The sequence below is a fragment of the Cetorhinus maximus genome, chromosome 4 (genome assembly GCF_964194155.1).
Source record: "Cetorhinus maximus chromosome 4, sCetMax3.hap1.1, whole genome shotgun sequence".
Lineage (NCBI taxonomy): Eukaryota > Metazoa > Chordata > Chondrichthyes > Lamniformes > Cetorhinidae > Cetorhinus > Cetorhinus maximus.
This window is the reverse complement of record NC_135882.1, coordinates 101,962,642-101,982,480: the sequence shown is the minus strand read 5'-3', so window position 1 is coordinate 101,982,480 and position 19,839 is coordinate 101,962,642. Positions and strand designations below refer to the sequence as shown.

Below are 19,839 nucleotides of genomic sequence, written 5' to 3'. Positions count from 1 at the left end.
GTGAATACAGGCTTTCTGACAGGGCTGCCATTGTACCAAGCATTTCTACCTGCATACCCAACAGCTTTTCTTCTGTATGCTGCCCCATTCAAGTCTTCATCTAAGTTCTCTGAAGCAGAACTCAGGTATGACATTTCCCTCCAACAAGCTGGCACCCACCCTACTCTTTCCCCGAGCACTGTCTGCAAGCCACTAATGCCCAGTGTCTCATCATGTGCACATCCTGCCTCGAAGGTAGCCTCTAAAGTACACGCAGTGTCAGTGTCTAAGCTGATGACTCCATGTGAGAGAGGAAGTGACAGCATTTCTTCATCATTAGTTTCTTCTTCCTCTTCCGCCTCTCATTCCTGCACCACCATCTGGCCAGGTGGCAGCTCTTGGGTATCTGAAAGAAGAAAAACACAAGGTATATCTGTAGTGAGTGAGGTGGGGGAAGGAAGAACTGTATACTTAGATCATGTACAGCTTCTAAGTCAGAAGAAATTATGGGATAAGGGGGATGTGGGACGTGAGGAGGAGGATTAGGTATGAACATACTGTCATCTTCGGTGCTTTCAGCCCCATCGCTGGCCAAGGTTTTGATCGTGGCTACTTCATTGATGACAAGCACAGTCTCATCTATCAATGTCAGGACATTCAACCATGCCTATCCGCCACCATTAGATGCTGCTGTCTGCGACTACGTGCCTGTAAGAGAGAAGGAAGTGTATGTCAATGAGTGTAGTGCAATGTGTTTTGATGATATGTCTGTCATGGTGAAAAGCTGGCAATGTGTACAAGCTGTGAAGATGTGGGTGTGAGGCTTGCAGCAGTGCTTAGTGGATGAGAGTGAGGTGAAGCTGCAAATGTGAACCATGAGTTGTAGTTGATAGAGATTATTGGTAGGTAAGTGAAGTGTTGTGGTGCACTGAGCGATGTGTGAGGCCAATGGGTTCAGTTTTAAGGATTTGACATTTGAACATGCATTTTCTCACCTTGACCATCCCTGTGAGGTCACTGAACTACAATCAAGTCCTCGGGGCTATACTGCCTGCGTTGACCAAGACAGCTATCTTCTCCCACTGCTTTTGCAGTGTCTATCCGGAGACCCTCCTGGTGACCTGTGGATACAGAACCTCTCTCAACCTGACACCGCCTGCACTAAGATCTCTAGTACATTGCAGGAAAACCTTGGAGTCAGGTCTCTGTCCAACTGGGTAACTCTCGTTTCTTTCTCAGGAGAAACTCACCGCTATATTGACTCCCTACACCTGTTCCAGTTAAAATGCACCTTCCCTTTAAGAGGTGCAAGCTGACTTGAACTCATACTAGCCTCTCATGGTTTTGCAGGAGGCTCAGGCATGCAGCCACTCAACAGCAAGTTTAGCACTGACTGGAAGGTGCAATCATGTAAATGAACAGGCAGCACAAAGTTTGCATACCGTCTGCGTCAGAAGTAATGGTCGCGGGTTAATCGTATTCACAATCCCTGTATCCATTTTTGGGCCTTATCAAATTTCTCAGCCTTTCTTATGCTTATTGACAGGTTTCAGATACTCAGACAGACAGATAGATTCCTTACCCTACAACAGTATTTTGTAGCACTATAATACTTATTATTCAAGGCTAACTACCTTCAGGTCAAATGCCACAATCAACTTTGTTATTCATTCTCAATCATGTAGTCTATCTTTCAGTTGCATTCAGTACAACATTTGGATAATGACAAGCTGACAAATGAGAGTGTCACATTTTGGGATGTTCGACAATTTTGCCACAGAAAAAATTGTGGTGGGGGTTAGCCAGTGGGGGAGATATAAAGATTGTGTTTTAAAGCAAGGTATATTTTTACAATTTTTCTTACAAGAACCAAGAGGAAAAAGTAACTAAAATGCTAATCAGAAAAGCTTTGTTGTTGGTTTCAAAAATCATTTGTTAGCTTGTCTTAACAACTGGTATACACCTCAGATTGTGTTGGGAGACTCCTCCTTTTGGGTTGTCAGCATGGAGATGAAGAGACCAAGGTGCAATCAATCAGATTTTTAAACATAAAACTGCAAGGACAGGCATTCACTAGGCTTAGAAGAACACAGAAGGATAGTTAAAAATTACTTTGTCTAAGTCAAGCAAGACAACCCACTGATGGCAAAGTATAGTATGTTAGTATTTACATATTATTATGCAAAGACAACTTGCACTGATTGGACTACTTAATTCAACCATAATTGTTACCCAGTTGTGCATTCATACACGTTCTGTGAATTGAAAACAGCTGAAGGATTCATATTTTGACCTAATCTTACCAGGTGCTTTCGTGGTTTGCCTTGGAAAAGATTGGAAAGATTCATGCAAAAGACCTGAATAGCTGGTTCAGATCACAAGGCAATGCTCATCATTACATCCCTGGAGTGCATTACCATGCAAATAGATGCAGGGTAGTGAAAGTTTACCCCAGCACGTAAGGGTACGGAATCCTCTTACAGGAGTGAGTGATGCTACTGCACCAGAGATAGTATCTATAGCACATCCAAATTTGTAACAGAGGAAAAGACTCCCTCTATTTTTTCCTCACTTCCTGATATCCCAAGGACAAGTGCCAACTATGACCAAGAGGCCAGTCACTGAGTCAAAATCCTGCAGCCCTGAGGGTGTACCAATACCACATGGACTGCAGTGATTCAAGGCAGTAGCTGACCAGCATCTTCTCAAGGACAATTAGGGATGGGCAAGAAGTGCTGGCCTTGACAGCAATGCTCCCAACCCATGAGCGAATTTTTTTTTTTAAAAAGGAAGCAGCAGCACAGGAATATAAAGTTCCAAGGAATGCAATGAAAAGCTGAACTAAAAATATGAGAAACCATGAATTTAGAAATGTGTCATATTGCAATTTTCTCCCCACCTCAATGCAAAACTAGTGGTGGAAGCATATTCAAGCTAATGCTACAAACATAATTTTGCTCATGACATGCGATACTCTGGAGATCAATGAACCTAAATGAAACCTGCTGATACAGAGAGTCACTCCACAATTTTCATTTAGATACGGAGACATTTGTATAAGCAGCAATCTTGAATTAAGCCAGGACTTTTCACCACTTCATTGTAATAGTAATCTGGTGCCTGGATGCTTTTGCATACTTCTTTAAATTAAGTTTTAACACATCATTTTACTTCTTTCTGAACTTGTACGAGTTGACTGCCTTACCTAATACAGAAGTAACTTTTCTTTTAGTGCTAAAGAGTAACAATTCTCAAGGATTTCATGGCCATCAATGAATTGTAAAAATGCTTAAGGGGTTACTATTTTAATTATCAATCATAATATTTCACAGGTATAATATTCAGGGTGGCCTGTTGGAAATGCCATGACAGTCAAAGAGTAGCATTATAGACATGGTATAGTATATAAGTACAAAGAACAGATTGAAGATTAATCACTTACTGCTTTGTAGGTTCTTTTCTGACCAGCATGTTTTCGGGATTTTTCTCCATTTACTCCTATCTCAACATGCATTGAGTAAATAATATCAAAAAAATCTTCAACCACTGCGACCCTCTTTAAAGACTGCTTCTCTGATGTACTGACTCCATCCTGCAAACCCACAAAAGAAGTCTTATACTGGGTGAACACAAGACTGAATAGCAAAAAGTATAGTCCATTAAAAGATTTAGGTTTATCAAACAATTTTAACTAGAATGTTAACATCCAACAGAAGTCAGGTTTTCAACAACTTAAATAAAACAAAAGTTTCATTTGAGTTAATTTTAAATAACTTTTTTCTTCAACAGGACTCATTATCTCAACACAATTGAATACATAGAAAATTAAAAACCAGAATACCCTGTCCAAAAACAGAAATTTGCCAAAAGAGAATTTCAATTACAGTGTAACTGGCTACCCCAATTTATGAAGTAGGGTGGGGAGTTCACCCAATGACCTAATCATCATTCTTCCCTTAACAAATTCTATTCAAAGCCAGGTCAACTGCTCGTTCTTCTCATGTCTTGTTTGTGGAGCCTTGCTGCAAAGTGGTTGATGCTTACAAGTGATTATAATTCAAAAATAATTAATTTTTAAGAGCTGAGGTTTAATAAAGCTACATAAATGCAAGTCCTTTCTATACACCAATTTTGGTTCTTTCTGTTCAATCTCAGAATCATATCATGGAACGGTTATAGTAGAGGAGACTATTCAGCCCATCGTGTCCGGCTCTCTGCAAGAGCAACTCAACTAGTCTCACTTCCCTGTCTTTTCCCTGTAGCCCTGCAAATTTTCCCTCCTCAGATAATTATCCAATTCCCCTTTGAAAGCCACAGTTGAATGTGCTTCCACCACATTGTCAGGCAGTGCATTATAGATCTGATCCATTTACTGCATAAAAAAGATTTTTCTCTTGGTTTTGGTTTTTCAGCCAATCACCTTAAGTCTGTGTCCCCTGGCTCTCAATCCTTCAAAAAATGGGAACAGTTTAACCCTATCTGCTCTGCCTAGATCCCTCATGATTTTGAACACTTCTATCAAATTTCCTCTCGATCTTCTCCTCTCTAAGGAGAACAGGCCCAGTTTCTCCAATCTATCTGTGTAACTGAGGTCCCGCATGCCTGGAACAATTCTTGTAAGGCTTTCCTGCACCCTCTCTAATGCATTCATATCCTTCCTAAAGTACAGTGCCCAAACTTGGACACAATAGTCCAACTGAGGCTGAACTAGTGTTTTATAAAGGTTCACCTGCTTTTTTATTCTATGCTTTTCTTTATAAAGCTCAGGATCTTATGTGCTTTATTAATGGTTTTCTCAATCTGCCACCTTCTACCATTTGTGCACATACACCCCAAGGTCCCTTTGCTCCTGAGCCCCTTTTAAAATTGTACCTTTTATTTTATATTGCCTCTCCTTGTTCTTCCTATTAAAATGAATCACTTCATACGTCTCTACATTCAATTTCATCTGCCACATGTCTGCCAATTCGTCCATTTCACCAGCCTGCCCATGTTTTCTTGAAGTCTATCACTGTCCTCCTCAAAGTTCACAATACTTCCAAGTTTTGTGGCACCTGCAAATTTTGAAATTGTACCCTATAGGCCCAAGTCTAAGTCATTAATGTATATCAAACAAAGCAGTGGTCCTAATAATGACCCCTAGGGAACCCCAATCTATACCGTACTCCGGTCTGGAAAACAACTGTTCTCTACTTTCTGTCATTCAGCAAATTTTGTATCCATGGTGCCTCTGTCCCTTTTATTCCATAGGCTTTAACTTTGTTGACAAGCCTATGTAGCACTTTATTAAACATCTTTTGGAAGTCTGTGCACAGTGCATCAACTGCATTGATATCATCAACCATCTCTGTTACCTCAATAAGACTCAAGCAAGTTAGTTAAACAGGATTTTCCCTTAACAAATCCATACTGGCTTTCCTTAATTAATCCACATTTGTCCAAATGACTGTTAATTTTGTCCCGGATTGTCGTTTCTAAAAACTTTCCCACCACTTAGGTTAAACTAACTGGCCTGTAGTTGCTGGGCCTATCCTTACACTTTTTTTAGAATGAGGTTGTAACATTTGCAATTTTCCAGTCCATTGGCACCACCTCTTTATTTATGGAGGATTGGAAGATTATTGCCAGTGTCTCCACAATTTCCACCTTTACTTCTCTCAGGATTGTCAGATGCACCTGACCCATGAAAAAAAAATCTGGAATTGAAAGCTAGTCTCAGTAGTGGTGCCATGAACATCAATTGCCATAAAAACCCATCTGGATCACTAATGTCCTTTACGGAAGGAAATCTGCCTTACCTGGTCTGGCCTACATGTGACTCCAGGCCCACAGCAATGTGGGTAACTCTCAACTGCCCTCTGAAATGGCCTCACAAGCCACTCGGTTGTACCAAACCGCTAGCACTGTGGATGTATCTGCACTAGATGAACTGCAGCAGTTCAAGAAGGCGGCTCACCACCACCTTCTCAAGGACAATTACGAGTGGGCAACAATGTAGGCCTTGCCAGCAACACCCACATCTCATGAAGGAATATTTTTTTCTTAAAGTCCTTGTGATTCATCAACTTTTAAGTACAGCCAGCATTTGAAATATTTTTCCTTTGTCAAATTTTAACCCATCCAGTGTCACAACTATCTCTTCTTTCACTATGACTTTGGTAGCATCTTTTTCCTTGGTAAAGATGTGAAGTACTCATTTAATATCTCAGTCATGCCCACTCCCTCCACCTGTAAATATTCTTTTTGACCCCTAATCAGCCCTACTGCTCCTTTTATCATCTATATGCTTATAGAAGACTTCTGGGTTCCCTTTTATGTTGGTTGCCAGTTTCTCCCCATACTCTCTCTTTGTTTCCCTTATTTCCTTTTTCACTTCCCCTCTGAACTTTCTATATTCAGCAAACTTCTCACTTGTCTTATCAACCTGACATCTGTGATACGCACCCTTTTCCTGCTTCATCCTACTCTCCATCTCCTTTGTCATCCAGGAGATCTGGCCTTGTTTGTCCCACCATTCCCCTCATGGGGATGTATCTTGACTGTACCCAAATATCTCCTCTTTAAAGACATCCCATTGTTCTGTTAAGTATTTTGCTTACCCATTTTTGATTCCAATTTACCAAGAATAGACTCGTTCTTATTCATTAAAATTGGTCTTCTTCTAATTAATCATTTTTACTCCAAATTGCTTTGTCCTTTTCCATAGCTAACTTAAACCTTATGATACTATGATTGTTGCCCCCTAAATGTTCTCCTCCAGAGAGGTTATCAACATAACCCACCTCATTCCCTAGAACCAGATCCAGCAATACCGCCTTCTTTTTGGTCTGGAACTATAGGTGATCTGAAAGATTTTCCTGAACATACTTCAGAAACTCTTCTCCCTCTGTGCCCTTTATAATATTACTATCTATATTAGAATAATTAAAAGTTGCTTGTTATAACAACTCTAGTTTTTTGCACCTCTCTGTAATTTCTTTACAAATTTGTTCCTCTATATCTTCTCCACTAGTTGGTGGCCTATAGGATACACCCAGTAATGTAAAAGATGCCTCTATTGTTTCTTAGCTCTACCCAAATAACTGACAGCAACCCCGTTATTCAGGCTTGCCTTCCTTTCTTATGTTTGATTGCATGCTTGTTTTGCAACACTTCCCTGTTAGTTAGCCTTCTACCATAGGAAGTGTGCACTCAGACTTTCACACTACCATGAAGCTTTTTATTGAAATAACCCATCCATGCAGTTACTAATGCACCAATCACACATTCTGTGACCTTTCCTCTCTAAAATCATATGGTCTCCTGCTAGGTGACCTTATATTTCTTGTGGAAAACATATCATACAGAAAGAGGTTATTAGCTTTGAAGGTACATGCCAAATTTGAGGCAAAGAAATAGTATAATCACTGCCTTAACAATTCAGTACAGTACATTCAAAGCCACCCCATTAATAAGACAATCCAACAGGTCTGTGCCAACAAATTTGAAAGATTTCAAATAATCTGAACATGGTTTGTATCTGGAAATGCACACAGCCTGGTCAAATGCATGCCGGTGTGGACAATAATCTGTCAACACATACTCTGAAAAAGATGTGGACTTGGAAGTCAGTGTGCAGCAAGGCCACTCAGAGGGAGGCCCGTACTACATAACGGACTAACACATGCCAAGGTCTCTTAAACCTGTTCAGGCCATTTTTTCTAGATCTGAGAGAGGATCCAGGGTTGTTGGAATATTAACTTCAACCTTATTAGCGCTGGTGTGTTGATTTAGCGCGGACCAGAACTGAAGAGCGTTTCTACCAATGTCTAGTGAAACTTAAACATGACGGAACTGCACAGTTGAACAGTCTTATTCAGTTTCGAGCTGACACAACATAAATGTCGTCTGGGTTCGAAACGTTTGGGCAATCGTTTTGAGATTGGGCGAGAGATTTTTCAGTATCAGGTCATAGCCATTTGCGGCACAGAAAGATGCCATTCAGCCCAATGAGGTAAACTCGAAGTTATTGTATTCTAAACAAAAATTAAGATTTTGTAATGCCAGTTTATTCCCCAAAGACTCAACGAGGCGTGTCGTCCTCGACGGGCGAAGTAGAGTACAACATCCATCTGCCGTTTATGGCATCTTAAAGGATCAAATGCAACACTGTTTAATTCTGTCACTTTCTGTCAAAGGAGGCACAACCGCCACCACTCAAACCGCTCGATCCAAAACTGAATTGGGACTGAAGAAATTCAAAGCATGTTGACAGATCTCTCAACTTAAGCCTGCTCATCATAATGTGCGTTTTGAATCTGGTACCAAGAGGGAATAGTTCAGATGTGTTGAGGGCACTCATTTCACCGGGTACTCAACCGTCTAAAGTCAGGAGGTAACCTTCTCCTTAAGACGTTGTTATGTAATTGCGGGTAAGATTTACCAAACAGATCTTCAACACCAATAAAGGAAAATCAATAGCATAATTAATGCGTCAGCTTTATTTGGGACATGATTTTTCTCTTCCTTCCCCACCCCATGCTGGAAAAGCGACACTGAATGAAACACTCAGCAGGGGACAAATCAGGAGTGCATGTTGTTATCCCCGAGGGCTCAAAATCTTGGTCATGAAAAACAGATGGGAATGTAAGCTCGTTAACCTCGTGCGATTCACACCTGAGGTAATTAGCACTGTATCTGGAAAATATTTAATTTTATTTTTTCGTCACGCCAACTTAAAATGGTTCTAATAGCATCACCAGCGATTCATTTCGACATAAAATTGCTACAGGTTTCAGTTTCATAAGAAATTTTACAGCAATTGTGGCCTGCTGACAACAATCCTGTTACCAATGGCTGTAGCCAGCTAACCCGCACGACACGACATACTGTGCAATTCTGTTTCAATGTTTCATAAGCTAAATCACCTTTCCAAGTTGCTGGTGGAAGGGGGTACTGGTGTGTGTATATATAACTAAGCATTCTAATCTTGCAATGCATCCAAAAGGGTGCTGAACTCCTTCAGTTTCATTGGTAAAATTATCTGTTTTAGGAACTGCAGTCGACCGATGGCAGGGTGAGTGTGGAACTGAAGCACAGGATTTTTTTTTGGCTCGGACAATTATCAGAAGGAATATCCTCCCCATTTAAAAGCAAATCTGCAGAACTTTAACATAGAATCGTAGAAAGTTTACGGCGTAGCAAGAAGCCACTTGGCTCATCGTATCTGCGCCGGCCGAAAAACGAGGCACCTGGCCTAATTCGGTCGTAGCCCTGCAGGTCACGGCACTTGAGGTGCATATCCAGACACCTCTTGGCCCAGCAGCTGCTCCCTTGTGCTGCCAAAGCGACTCCCATTGTCTATCGGGGAACTAACAGGTTGATTCTGCGCCGTAGGCCGGAGCCGAGCCGAGCGCAGGTAGTAACCGTCTCCATGGGAACACGCGAGCAGCCGCGAGGTGAGGAGACACTGGGAGCGAGGATCCCCGGGCACGCGCGCCCCCTCAGCGGCCCGGGAATGTCGGCGAGGCTGCGCGCGCGTTCAGGGGCGGGGCGGGGGAGGGGGCGCGAGGGCTCGGGCTCGGGCTCGAGCTCGGGGGCGCGCGCTCAGGCGGGACCCACAGCCTCTTCGCAGTACAGTTGCATTTTACGCCAGATTGTCGACACTCCGACTGGCCAGGCAACACCAGCAGCTCTCGGAGGGGGAGGGGAGGGGAGAGGAGAGATGGCACGCCATTCCGGGCCTTGTCATCAATTTTAAACCTTAAAATATACAGCAGGACAGCCACATGACAACGTTTGCGTTTAGTTTTTTTCCGCCCACATTTAAAATGACATTATACAGATAACAACTGCAAAACAAACACGAGTCTACGAGCGGAGTAACTTGCTAATAAAATAGATATTCCAGAAGGTAAGGTTGGTGACAGGCCTACTAGATAGCAATATGGTCGCCAGTAACACACTGTATACGCACACAGTAAAATTAATAACTCGGCTGCCTGGTAATGTTTTTAATGCTGCCCTCTGACTTTATCAATCATGTATACCACAACACTAAATTAATGTAGAATATAGCGGTGTATTCAGAGCTTACGTCCATTCTCTCAACCAGAAGAGCTGAATATCTTTGTGATTACTAGTTAAGGAAAATATATAAAATACTTAGACAATATTCTTCAACTGAGACCGTTTGCTAATATTATCTTTATCAAGTGCAGAAACTCCCCTTTCCCCTAAGTGTGTATGCATTTATATTTCAACGCGAATGCTAGACATCTTTACATTACATTTACTTGTCAAAATCTCCACCTTTAAAATGTATTGTCTCTAACAGGGACGTTTTAATTGGTGTTAAAAAAAATCTTCAGCATTTAATATGTTTTGACATCAGCTCCCACCCATGCTTTTATTCTGAACGATATTAAAAAGTCTTGTATTTACTTGGTACACATGAGAAACAGGACCTATCATCAGATAAAACAGACAGGTAGGTGGCCAACCGTTGTCAGATTTCTATCAACATTCATCGGCTGCTGGTACCTTCGTCCCATCGTGATGAAAGAAATGCCAGGTCGTGAGGTTCTGTTGCCTGGTGACAAAAGTGCATATCCTAGACCACGGAGGATATGAATGCAGAAATATCGATAAATTTTAATCTAACTCTCCATGATGCTGTTCACTGAGCAGTAAAATATCAAAATGCACCGTCGATGTGCCTCTGGAACCCACGAGATTGCCTGTACTTTTAATAGGAATGAATACAGTTTGCTTTCTGTGGAATGTATAAAATGGATACTGAACAGTGCAAAGCGCCCTCCCATTTTATTTGCAATTGCCTGTCCTGTTGATGGCACTTGTATATAATTCAGTCTCTTAGGCAATCGGGTAGTGTAGTTAATTAGCCCGATAACACAGACGATTTCTCTAGCTCCCATGTCTTTTAAAAGATAGTAATCACGATCTAATTATCAGACAGCAACGGCGGATTTAGTGGCAAGAGCAGATCTCTTGGGCAGACAGGAAAGAACTGTCCAAAAAGAAGTCCCCAAATCCCCCAACATAATCCAGGTTGTCAGAAACGTTACGGAAAACAGAGCCCATCATACGCGTCCTCGTTGTAATCACACCCTTTCTGTTTCACCGGGATAATCGCGTGGGTGGATGAGGGGATTTGGATTGTTAACAAAAATGTTTCTGAACAACAGCTATCACCATTACTCATCTGATGCTATTGAAATCTGTAGACCTGCAAGTCCTGCTTAAAATAAGTGCATATCAGAGCCATTTAAAAATATTCCTTATTAAAATGAACTATAGATAGTGTAGTTTTCCTTCTATTTATTTTTGTAATATTACCACGTTATAACATAATGCCAGATGTATTCGGGAACCCAGGTCTGTTTAGAAAATAACTGGAAAAACTGAGCGGGGCGGCGGGGGGGGCGGTTATACACACCCACCAGCGCTGCATTTGGCTTCCGACCAAAAATTCTGTCCCGACACTATGTAATGATATCCGGGATGCATCAAGCGCTCGCACCTCAAATTAAAATTCGACTCTGGGAATTAATGCTACTTTAAAAAAATCTTCTCAAGGTAAGCGGTCGAGCTGTAAACTAAAGAAGCAATTGATCCCAAACGTCATTTTCCCTGTAATTAAATAGAGAGATCATTATAGGATGAGTGTACAATCTGGACGTGCCAACCTAGGCAACATGACCGCCTGATGTACCATACTAAAAGACCCCATCATCAGGCAGCCAACTGTGGCACCCCTTTGCTTCTTTACGTACAGACTTGGAAACAAATAACCATCAACTTTAATACAAGTGAGCACTAACCGTTGTTTTGACTGGCACGTAAAGGACCAGTTTACCACCTCCAGCCTTCAGCTCCTCCGACGATCCCAGCTGGAACCCTTTCGATTTCACCCAGAATTTAAATTTGGCGTTATCGGCAGAGCTGGGTTCTACTCCGCTCAGGAATTGGACGATGCGATCGTATTTCTTACGAGTGACCGTCTTGGTTTTGCCCGAGTCCCCGTAGGTCTTCAGACACCAGTCCTGAAACTGACGGTACAGGTCCCGGTCGCTGCTGTCCCGTGCGGCCGCTTTGTTCTCCATAATAGTCCAGGAGCCTGGGACTAGAGTGTGGTTAATGTATGGACTTTACACCTGGATAGCCCAATGGAACAACAATACACCGAAAAGGGTGTTAGCCGACAAATCCAAACAGCAATGCTAATACATTAAATCCGTCTTTATATTTTAAAATAATATATAATGTAAACGGTATAAAAGATCGAGCAATGCACAGAGATAAACTGCCGGTTTGTGAAGAGAGCGATGCGGCCGGAGCCCGCTCTGGTAGCAGTTTTTTTTTTGTTCTTGCCCCCCTTGGTACGGTTAGCAGCAGTGCCGCCCTTGGCCGAATCGGTGCCGCCTGCGGGACTCCGGCCGTGCAGAGTGGAGGCGAGCGGATCACGCGCCGCGCTCTCTCGGCCCCCCGAGCTGCCAGAGACAGAGCGCGAGCGCCGGGTTTCCCTGCTCCACCAGCTCTTCCCTTTTTGTTTCGAGCCACGCGATTGGACAGCGGAACAAAAGTTTCTCTGGCGACGGCCAATCAATGATGTCACGTACAGCTGTCCCATTTAGGAATACAGTGCAACACGCATGCCTTCTGCACTGTGATAGCAGCGCACATTCAACAGCTGATACAGGTGAATCCAAAAATACATTCTGCATCTTCAAAAGAAATAAGGGTCTTTGTCTGATTCCTGCGCGAAATGAAACGAGGGAATCAAGCAAAATTACTGTTTATATTAAGTAAAACAATTATATATGTTTGTCCACCATAAGCATGAATGAAATATGTCAGATACTCCATATTATATAAGCAAAACATCTGTAGGAAGACTGCAAATGGTACTGAAATGATAACATATCTAAACATATTTATCATTATATCTCACTCTCAAGTCTGAGACTTGCCAGATACATGGCCACCACTGGCCCTCTAACTGCTTTATTTGTACATTTTTAAAAAAAACTGGCTCTGATGATATTCCTCTCTGATATTGGTTCAGAACCTTTAGTTATTGGGCACAAGAATGGTTTCTGCGCAACCCCCCACCTTTGCCCATGGTTTCCTTGGGATCTCCTAGTGGTAAGCACTTCATCTGGAGCAGGCACAAGATTGGGGATGTGACAAATGACAAATGTGGGAGGGCCCTAACAGGGTCTCCCAGCTTGCTTTCCTCCAGGTACACTGGGCTGGCTCCCACTTTGAGAGGTGCCTGGAGAAGTTGATTGTAGACTTTGTGCCAGCTACCCTTCCCTAGGCCTCACCACAACCCTCAGATGGAAGGATCTGAGAGGTATAGTTAGCATATCCAGGGAGGCCTCAAAATTCAGATACATCTTTTTCAGCTCTCCAATGGGTTCTTGGAGCCAGAGGTCTGGCTTCTGTTTTTTGGGCAACAACCAATAGGCCTCACCACCAACAGCTATCACCATTGGTTTCTCTTATAGTATCTGAATTGTCATTTTGGAATTTTGACACGGATCCCAACAAAAGGTAGGCATTCACCTGGGGAACATCATGGCAATGTAAATGCACTGAGCCTAAAAATCCAGGCCATGCCAAATAAAATGCACTTTAAGCGCACACTTGTCTAAATTGCATGCTAGCAAAAAAGAGAAGGAAAATTTGGATGAATGTAGATAGCATACATTTTATCCTTCAAACTTAAATAATATGAGAACAGGAAAGTTATTATAATAGCAGCCTTCAATCAACTGATAGAAACAGCAAATAAGCAATCTGTCTAGAATCAGAGATGATAGGTGTAGTCCAAGTCTGCTTCTTAACCTTGTCTAGGAAGCCACAGCAGGCAATGCTCACCTTAATTTTATTTAAAACAAAATTTAATTTGAAAAAGTGGTGTATTGCATGTGGAATGGCAAATAGAAAACATACATACACACCAGGGAAAAGCATTAAAGAACACAGGAACAGAAGTAGGCTATTTAGCCTCCCAAGCCTGGATGCCATTCACCAACAATAACTTCTATTTATATAGCACCTTTAATATCCTAAGACACTTCACAAGAGCATTATAAAACAAAGAATGCCAACAAGCCACATAAGGAGATGTGAGGTCAGGTGACCAAAAGCTTGGTCAAAGGAGTGGGTTTTAAGGAGAGACTTAAAGGGGGAAATGAGGTAGAGGGGTGGAGAAGTGTAGGAAGGATATTTTAGAGCTTGGGCCAAGGCAATTAAAGTCATGGCCACCAATGGTGGAGTGATTAAAACATAAGAGGTGCCAGAATTAGGGGAGCACAGATATCTTGAAGGGTTGTAGCACTGGAGGAGATTGCAGAGACAGGAAAGAGCAAAGTTTAGGAGGGATTTGAAAATAAGAATGAGAATTTTAAAATCAAGACGCTGCTTGACCAGGTGCCAATGTAGGTCAGCGAGCACAGGATTGATAGGGGAACAGGACTTGGTGCATGCTAAGACATGGGTGGTGCAAGCTAAGACATGGGCAGCAGTCCTCAAGTTTCTGAAGCATAGAATGTGGGAGAACAGCCAGGAGTGCATTGGAACAGTCAAGTCTATAGGTATTGAAGGCAGGAATGAGGGTTTCAGCAACAGATAATCTGAGGCAGGCGTGAAGTCAGGTGATGTTACAGAGGTGGAAATAGGGATGTCTAAGTGATGGCATGAATATAAGGCCAAAAGTTTATCTCGGGGTTAAATGTGATATCAAGGTTGTGAGTAGAATGACTTATTCTCAGACTGTTGCCAGGGAGAAGGATGGAGTCGAGATGGATTTTGAAGCCTGAAAACAATTGTTTCAGTCTTCCCAATATTTAATTGGAGGAAATTCCTGCCCAACCAATACTGAAGATCAGAAAAGCTGCCTGATAGTTGAGCAACAATGGAGGAGAGAGAGGTGGTGGTAAGGTAGAGCTGGGTGTTGTCAGCATACACATGTAAACTAATGCTGTGCTTTCATATGATGTCGCTGAGGGACAACATAATGATAAGCAATAGGAGGAGGCCAAGGATAGATCCCTGGGGGACATCAGAGATTACAGGATAGGAGCAAGAAAAGAAGCCATTGCAAGTGATTCTTCGGCTATGATTCCACAAGTAAGAATGGAACCAGGTGAGAGCAGTCCCACCCAGCTGGGCAGCAGTGGAGAGACACTGGAGAAGGATGGTGTGGTCAATCATGTCAAAAGCTACAGACAGATCGGAAAGGATGATAGGGTGTCATTTGGGACTTTGGTAAGAGCTGTTTCGGTAATGTGAGGGCTGGAAACCTGATTGGAGGGATTCAAACATAGAGTTCGGGGAAAGATGGCAACGGGAGGTAACAACATATTCAAGAACTTTGGGGAGGAAAGGGAGGTGAAGATGGGACAGTATTGTGCAAGAATGGCGGAATCAAGGGTTGGTTTTTTGAGGAGTGGGGTGATAATGGCAGATTTAGAGAAAAAAGGGATAACATCTAAAGAGAGAAAACCATTTACAATATCAGATAACTTGGGGAGCAGGAAGGCACTTGGGTGATCTGCAGTTTAGTGGGAATAGGATCAAGGCAACAGGAGGTGAACAAGATGAGATCAGAGAGGGCATATTGTGATATAGGAGAGAAACTATAGAAAGATATGAGTTCAAGGCTAAGACAGAGACGAGCATTAAAGGGAGTTTGACCTGTGGGTTTGTTGGAAGGGAAGCCGCAACAGAGGCAGCTGACCAAATAGTTTCAATCTTAGTGACAAAGAAGTACATGAGCTCCTGGCACTTGTTGCAGGTGAGGGTGGAGGGGACAAGGGAGAGAGGTTTAAGAAGACAATGTGCAGTAGACAAACGAAGCCAGTGGTTATCTTTGCATTCCAGGATGATCCTGGAATACTGAGCAGTTTTAGCAAAAGAGAGCAGGACCCAGTGGTGTTTTAAGTGGTCCAGTCAGATCTGACAGTGGATGGCTAAACCAGTTGAATGCCATAACCTGACAAGTCTGCATCACTTGGACATAAAGGAGCAGAGATGAGGGCGCCATACTAGGGAGATCCGCTAAGGTGAAACAGTGTAATGGTTTTATTGGGGACTAGCACATCAAAGGTGGAGATGAGGGATTGGTTAAGCAAATTAATAGCTGCAGAAATGTTGTGGTGAATGGAGAACCAAATGCTGGGATTTTGAAAGTGCAGTTGTTAAGTGAATTGGAAGACAGTTTTTTTTTCCAATGACGGATACAGAAGGAGGTAGGCTTAGAAGTGGGGTGTAGGTGATGAGTGATATAAGGGAGTAATCAGAGGGCCTTATCTGTAATTGAAACAATAGGACTAGGAAAGACCACGTGAGATGGCAAGGCCAAGGAGTTGGCCGCTAATATGGATTGGAGAGTTTACATGGAGGAACAGATTTAGGGAGGATAAGAAATAGTGAACTCAGAAGAGAGAGAACATGATGAGAACATTCAATGAAATCATTGCTGATTCGTGACCTAACGCCATTCACCTGCCTTTGCCCCTTATTTCCTAATATCTTTTGCTAACAAAAATATATCAATCTCAGTTTTAAAATTAACAATTTCCATTTAAGAAGTGTTTTTTTTTTATTCATTCACAGGATGTGGGCTTTGCTGGCTGGGCCAGCATTTATTGCCCTTTGCTAGTTGCCCTTGAGAAGGTGATGGTGAGCTGCCTTCTTGAACCGCTGCAGTCCATGTGGTGAAGGTACACCCAAAGTGCTGTTAGGAAGGGAGTTCCAGGATTTTGACCCAGCGACATCTCTAAACATCTCCTACATTTTGTGTGTAGAAGTGTTTCCTAATTTCACTCCTGAAAGGTTTGGGTCTAATTTTTGGACTCTGCCTCCTAGTCCTAGACTCACCAACTAGTGGACAAACTATCTATTTTGCTTACTATTGAAAACCTGACTTCTACCTCTTTGTATCTAGTCCTTTAGATATAAAGGCCAGTATTCCATTAGCCTTTTTGATTATTCTCCATATCTGTTCATTTTAATGATATACGTACCTGGATCTGCACTGCTTCTAGCTCTTCACCATTTAGAAAATATCCTGTTCTATTGTTTAAACGTCCAGAGTTGATGACTTCACTCTGAAATCCATTTTCCTCTGTTTTGTCCATTCATATAACCCCTCAATATCTTTTTGTAATGTGACACTTCCATCTATACTTCTTGCAATGCTGGATATAATTGTTCATCTGTTCGTATAATATTGTATTGTAAATTACACAGAAAATATACACAAATTGGAAGTTGTATCCTCCTTGGCGAGCAGCAACCACAGAATGTTTAACATGATCTCAAAAATACTTCAGACCAGAGTAAAGTGCATAATTTTTTTTAAAAAGTAATGCACTGGAACAACTAAAGCAAAATGTTTGGGAGAAGCTGTTTTAACAATACTTCAGTAGAAGGTAAATGGAATATCTCTCAAAGCATAATGTTGAGGATGCAAATAAATATATTTCCTAAACCAACAGGCTCAGACTAAATAGTAATGATCCTAAATGAATTAGCAAACAAATTAAAAGTGAATTAAAGAGCAAATGTGACATGTACTAATCCTCCATGGAGAAAAGAGAAGGAAGGGACTCACTGGGCTGAATACAAAATATTGTAGACTGGTTAACAAAGTGATGAGAGACGCAATGAGGGACCAAGAAGAAAGCAGATAAGCTGTAGTGCAAAAATTCTTTCAGTATCACTAGAGGGCAATCAGAGAAGAGGTGAAATCCCCATAGAAGATCAACAGGCATGAAACTGAGAATGAGCATAAAATAGTAACTATTCTGAACAACTACATCTTTCAGGTAATCACAGAAGACATGAGCAACATGCCCTCTCCACAAAGATATCCAAAATAAAATCAACGACTTTGTTATAAAAGATTGAAAGTCTGAGACACACTAATCAGCTGTAAACAAATAAATCCCCAGGGATATTATGTAATCCCAAGTTGCCGAAAGAGACTAAGGAAAAGATTTGTGAAGCACTGACAATAATTACAAGTGAGTCAATAGACCCTAAGGAGGTACCTCAAGGACTGGAAACAAACTAATGTAGTGCCCATGTTCAAAACGGTTGCCAAAACTGATGCAAATATCTACAGATCCATTAGCCTTAGTTCCATTCCATGTAAAATAATTAATTCAATTATCAAGTGTAAATTTAAGCATTATCTGTACAATAACCTAGTTATAATAGCACAAAGCACAGATTCAAGGAGGATTCCTACCTGACCAACCTGCTCAACTTCTATGTGGAAGTGACAACCCATGTGGACCCAATGCCATTGGTGTATCTCGACTTCCAAATGTTTTTTTTTGCCCAAAAGTCTATTAATTAAACTCAAAGCTTGGGGATTCTGGATATATTCTGGGAATGAGTAGCAAGCGATGAGTACTCATTAAAGAAAATTTGTCAGAGTGAAATGAAGTGCTGATTGGGGTCCCTCAGGGCTCAGTGCCTGAACAAGTTCTGTTTCTAATTTACATAAATTACCTGGATTCAGTAACTAAATTTTGATGATGATAGGGCAGTGGAAATGGAAAAAGCAGCTCAAAAACTACCGAGTTGGGCCAATTGTGTAAATGAGCAGAAATTTAATGTAACGAATGTAAAAAAAAACTACACATTAAAAGAGAAAATGGATGACACGTGTAAAAGCCCCCAGGATGTTGAAGGACATAGCCAAAGCAGTGTAACATATATCAGAGGAAACAATGAACAAACTTTATTGTGCTCCAGTCAGACTACAACAACTCACCATGCGTTGAGTTCTGGTCGCCAAGAAACCAGAGAGACATTCAAATGCTGCGGGCAGTGTGATAATAAGTCACAAGGCTGATTTTTAGTTACAGAGTCCTGAGTTAAGAGGAAAGACTATCTATTCAATCGGGAAATGTGGGAATAAACCAGGTATAAAGTTCAAATTAGAGAGGACAGATATCAGGAAATCTTTCTTCCTAGAATGACCAACATTTAGAATAAACATTTTAAAAATAAAACTATTGGAATATTTTAAGAAACAATTGAACGCTACAGTGCGGTGACATCAGGGTCTTTCTAGATGGATGGATCAATATGGACTGAATGCGTTTCTTCATCCATGATTATCATGTGATTTTGTGAAAAACAAGGAGCGCCGTTAGAAAAAAAGCTTGGATGGATCAATATGGACTGAATGCGTTTCTTCATCCATGATTATCATGTGATTTTTGTGAAAAACAAGGAGCGCCGTTAGAAAAAAAAGCTAAGGAATTGTTTAAAAAAACATTAAAACAGTAAATCAAGCATGAACAATCAACAAAATCTTTCAATCAAAGAGAGCAGAAGGGAATCCAATTAAATCATTCCAATGTTTGGAAAAATCCTTTACGGTATTATCATACTTTCTGTACGAAGCTGGGGGCTCACTACTGGAAATAAGTTTTGTCGCATAATAATCGCATAACAAATGACAAGATGCACATGAGTATGATCATTTATACATTAACATTTTACATGGTCAAAATATCCACAACATTGTCCATTGAAACCTGTGCCTAATCGAGAAGCCTGCGTTTGAAGTTCACTGGGTTTCCGCAGACATCATTCAGCTGAGGAGACTTTATTTTAGGTGAGCCAGTTTACACTATTTGTCACTGATCATTATTCAAGCACTTTTCTCTTGGAAGATATTTAAAAGTTCATTCTCAGGATGCAGTAATTTATTGCCCATCCCTGGTTACGCTGAAAAAATGATGGTTGAAGCACCTTAGTTTTTTGATGCAACTGAGTGGTTTTGATCAACCATTTCGGAGACTGGAGTCAAATATAGGCCAGATCGGG

General features: G+C 41.5%; 1 protein-coding gene across 3 annotated transcripts in view; it reads right to left on the bottom strand.

Annotated features, from left to right (window-relative positions):
- LOC144679793 (nucleolar protein 4-like) overlaps positions 1-12,509 on the bottom strand; it is a 549,252-nt gene extending 536,743 nt beyond the window's left edge. For all 3 annotated transcript variants that reach the window (XM_078540571.1, XM_078540573.1, XM_078540574.1), the window contains exons 1-2: positions 11,802-12,509; positions 3,422-3,571 (exon numbers count right to left, since the gene is read on the bottom strand). In XM_078540571.1, the coding sequence (XP_078396697.1) occupies positions 3,422-3,571; positions 11,802-12,083 (432 nt within the window). In that variant the 5' untranslated portion in view covers positions 12,084-12,509. The remainder of the gene's footprint in view (positions 1-3,421; positions 3,572-11,801) is intronic.
- Positions 12,510-19,839: the final 7,330 nt, after the last annotated feature.